Source organism: Camponotus floridanus, unplaced genomic scaffold (assembly GCF_003227725.1).
Source record: "Camponotus floridanus strain SB8 unplaced genomic scaffold, Cflo_v7.5 scaffold344, whole genome shotgun sequence".
In the NCBI taxonomy this organism is placed as follows: domain Eukaryota; kingdom Metazoa; phylum Arthropoda; class Insecta; order Hymenoptera; family Formicidae; genus Camponotus; species Camponotus floridanus.
This window is the reverse complement of record NW_020229486.1, coordinates 1-4,635: the sequence shown is the minus strand read 5'-3', so window position 1 is coordinate 4,635 and position 4,635 is coordinate 1. Positions and strand designations below refer to the sequence as shown.

At 32.7% G+C, this 4,635-nt stretch overlaps 1 protein-coding gene across 1 annotated transcript; it reads left to right on the top strand.

The window, feature by feature from the left end:
• The first annotated feature begins 837 nt into the window (after nucleotides 1–837).
• LOC112638675 lies at nucleotides 838–1,758 on the top strand. Its single transcript, XM_025410787.1, has one exon. It carries the CDS (start codon nucleotides 838–840, stop codon nucleotides 1,756–1,758), a length of 921 nt encoding a protein of 306 aa, XP_025266572.1.
• Nucleotides 1,759–4,635: the final 2,877 nt, after the last annotated feature.

The window sequence follows — 4,635 nt, the reverse complement described above, 5'->3', positions numbered from 1 at the left end:
CTGCTGCGATCAGCTGGTCGCTATACACATACAGACACACATGCGAACACATACATTCTCTCTCTGTCTGCTGTCTGTCTGTCTGTCTCTCTCTCTCTCTCTCTCTCTTTCTCTCTCTCTCTCTCTCTCTCACTCTCTGCCTTTCTGAGAAGACGTGTGTCACATCGCTCCGTCGAAATACTAAGTTTTCACCGGTAAATAGTGAGACAAGACGTAAAACAAGTTGTTTAAATTACGCAGCTATAGACCGGAGATAGCTATGAAAGTTAGCCGGGATATGGCGATATGTCAAGGTGAGTAGTGAATTTATTGTTCGGGACATCGAAGTCTCGAAAGACAGGGAGACATTATACGTGGACACAATAGTGCTGACGTGTGAAAGTGGATCACAGGTGACTGATCGCATTAGGCTGATATTAACGGATTCGGCCGGCAATTATCGGCATGGACGATGAATATGCAGAGTATCGATGCTCGGCATGTAGGAAGGCAATAAAGAGCAAAGTAGTTAAATGTAAAACTTGCTCAAAGCTTTTCTACCATCCGGGATGTATTAGTAAGCACAAAATTCTCGACGGGAACCAAGAATACGTGCCGTGTAAAGGCCCATTCGAATAGTTTCAGGTTGAGAGTGAGAAAGATACAAACATGAAGAAAACGCCGACAACGACAGGAAGAGATAGGACATTATCTACAGGATCTGTAGGATCTGCAGGTTCGTTCATAACACCGAGCAGTGGAAGTAAAGGATCAGTCATTGATGTAAAAGTAGACTGGATCATAAAGACTGTAAAAGAAATAAAAAATGCAACAACTTGTAGAAATGAAATTAAACTAATGATTCAAGAAGTAGTGCAAAAAGAATTAGGAAATGTTAAACAAGAACTGGAAAACCTGAGGAAGGTGATACAGGGAGTAGCATGTGGAGCAAAGGAAGGATCGCTAAGAAGCTATAGTGAAGCGGTTAAAGAGAAGAAAAAAGAAAATGTCATAATTGTTAAGCCGAAAATGCAACAAGAGAGTGAAACCACTAAAAAGTTAATAAAAAAGAAGGTGGACATTAAGAATATGGCTATGGGAATAACGAAACTAAGAAAAGGAAGCAAGGGAACAGTGATTGTGGGTTGTGAAGCTGGAGAGGAGGTGAAAAAACTGAAAGAGACAGTCCAAGCTAAGCTGGGAAAAAATTACAAAGTGATGGAGTCGCCTCAATCGAAACCAAAGATAAAAATTATTAACATAGGTTTAGAAGAGATGAACTTAGATGATAGTAAACTTATAAGTACGATAAAGATACAGAATAAAATAGATACAGTAAATATGCGAATTGTGAAAAGAATAGTCAAAGAAAAGAGAAATAGGCAATCTGAAAGAAAAGGAAATGAAGAAGGATCAATAATAATGGAAGCAGATGAAGAGACGCACGGGCTGATATTGAAGAAAACAAAATTAAATGTAGGATGGAAGAAATGTCCTGTATTTGATCATATCAGCGTTAAAAGATGCTTTAAATGCTGGGGATATTATCATATCGCAAAAAACTGTACGCGAGAGGAAACATGCCATATATGCGCAGGAAGTCATAACTCGCGTGATTGTACAGCGACAAAGAAGAAATGTGTGAATTGTGTGTTTAAAAATCGAACATACAATCTGAAGATAAATGACGACCATGACGCTCTTAGTCCGGAGTGTCCGACTTTTAAGAGGGCGCTACAGGAGGAGAAGAGGAGAACAGGCTGGGAGGACGCTAAATAGCAACCACAGGAAGAAGCGGAGCTAATACTATATACAAATGCGCAAAACTTAATGGCACACAAAGATGAGATACAACATCAGATTATGAAGAAAACAAATCCTATGTTCTTAGCATTATCGGAAACCAGACTGATTGATGATATCGAAGACAGTGAAGTCCCGGGTTATAGTATAGTTAGATGTAATGCTGAGAATAGAAATACGGGAAGAGTTGTTCTATATGTAAGGAGCGAAATTAAATACGAGATAGTATTAGTAAAAAAATTAGAATCGAATTGTTGGTGTGCTGCGATAGAAGTGAAAGATAAAGTATAATATAATAAAGGAGTGATAATGGCAATATATCACTCACCGAGTGCATCGCACGGGGATTTCATGAAATTCTTTGAGGAAATAGTGAGGAGTTGGTAGTGAAGGGAGAATGCATAATTATAAGAGATTTTAATATAGATCTTATGATGGATTCGTTTTATGCGAAGAAATTGCAAGCAACAATGTTAAGCCCAGATAGCACTGAATGTCTTATGGACGTACATTTTAAGTCCAGTTTGTGTCCACATGTCCATGGACATAAATAGGGCATAAATTAAATGTCCTCTTTTAGATATTAATCAAATGTCCTAATTAATACGTCCTATGGACATTCGATATATGTTATAGTTTAGAATTGTTGATATTTTTATATTAACGTTTAAAAAATATTTGTCTTTTATTATTATAAAATGATTTAAAATATTTTTCAAAAATTTCACTATTTTTTATTATTAAAAGTATATCATTAACAAATATTGTAACAAATATTTTTTAACATTTATCTTCGTATATATAACAAAATAATTAATATTTATAAACAAATTTTTTTAAAAGTGTTTATAATGTATAATTATTTAATTCAATAAACTTATTATATTTGTTGAGAAATTTTCAATATTACGAAATCTGTTTTTTGTACATCATAATCAAAATATTTAAATATTAAATATTAATTATAAATTCTCCAGAGAATTTAATTATTTTAAAATTGTTTTTAAATACACACACACACATATATATATATATATATATATATATATATATATATATATATATATATACAGGGTGACCCATTTTAACTTAGGCAGCCAAATAACTCGAAAACCAAACCCAGGAGAGAAAAATGTTTCAGACAAAAGTTGTTTGGTTTCGAGGGGGCCATAAGATGGTATTATTGGTTTGACCTTGAAGAGTCATTTGAAGGTCACGTGAAGGTCACCTATTTTTTAAAATGGCAACCCCTATTTTTTATTACATATTCTTGTAGCTGATCTCGAGAGCTTTCCAAAACACTATAATAAAATATTTTTTGTTGAGTATTTTTCGAGTTATGAGGCTTGAATAATTTCTTAATTCTACATAAATCATAAAATATCTAGTGAAATATTCATTTTTCGATTATTTTACCTTAATACTTTTATGCACAAAATAATGTGAAAAATCGATTGGTGTAAAGAAAACACATAGTTATTTTTAAGAAAAAATATGTAATTAGCAATTAACAATTACATATTTTTTCTTTGAAACAACTATGTGTTTTTTTTACACCAATTGATTTCTCTCATTATTTTGTACATAAAAGTATTAAGGCAAGATAATCGAGAAATGAATATTTTACTAGATATATTATGGTTTATGTAAAATTAAGAAATGATTTCCAGCCTTATAACTCGAAAAGTACTCTATGAAAAAATATTTTATTATAGTGTTTTGGAAAGCTCTCGAGGTCAGCTACAAGAATATCTAATAAAAAATAGAAGGTGCCATTTAAAAAAATTGAAGTGACCTTCACGTGACCTTCAAATGACTCTTCAAGGTCAAACCAATGGTACCATCTTATGGCCCCCTCGAAACCAAACAACTTTTGTCTGAAACATTTTTCTCTCCTGGGTTTGGTTTTTGAGTTATTTGGCTGCCTAAGTTAAAATGGGTCACCCTGTATATATATATACAGGGTCTACCAAAAGTGTGGAAACCCCTAAATATCTCGGAAAATATACGTTTTACAGAAAAGTGTTTCCAACAAAAGTTGTAGGGTTTAAGAAGATCTATATACTGATTCTATCAGTTTGACCTTGGATGGCGTCGTCAAGGTCAGGTCAAGGTCACATTGACTTTTTTAAATGACACCCCCTACATTTGATTGCATATTCTTATAGCTTAATTCAAGAGCTTTCCAAAACACTATAATAATGTTCATTTTTATTAAGTACTTTGCGAGTTATGAGGGTTGAAATAATTTCTTAATTTTACATAAACCATAAAATATCTAGTAAACCATTCATTTTTCGATTATCTTACCTTCATACTTTTATGTACAAATTAATGAGAGGAATCAATTGGTGTAAAGAAAACACATAGTTGTTTCTAAGAAAAAATATGTAATTTGCAATTAACAATTCCATATTTTTTCTTAAAAACAACTGTATGTTTTCTTTACACCAATTGATTCCTTTCATTATTTTGTACATAAAAGTATGAAGGTAAGATAATCGAAAAATGAATGGTTTACTAGATATTTTATGGTTTATGTAAAATTAAGAAATTATTTCAACCCTCATAACTCGCAAAGTACTTAATAAAAATGAACATTATTATAGTGTTTTGGAAAGCTCTTGAATTAAGCTATAAGAATATGCAATCAAATATAGGGGGTGTCATTTAAAAAAGTCAATGTGACCTTGACCTGACCTTGACGACGCCATCCAAGGTCAAACTGATAGAATCAGTATATAGATCTTCTTAAACCCTACAACTTTTGTTGGAAACACTTTTCTGTAAAACGTATATTTTCCGAGATATTTAGGGGTTTCCACACTTTGGTAGACCTGTAATATATATAAT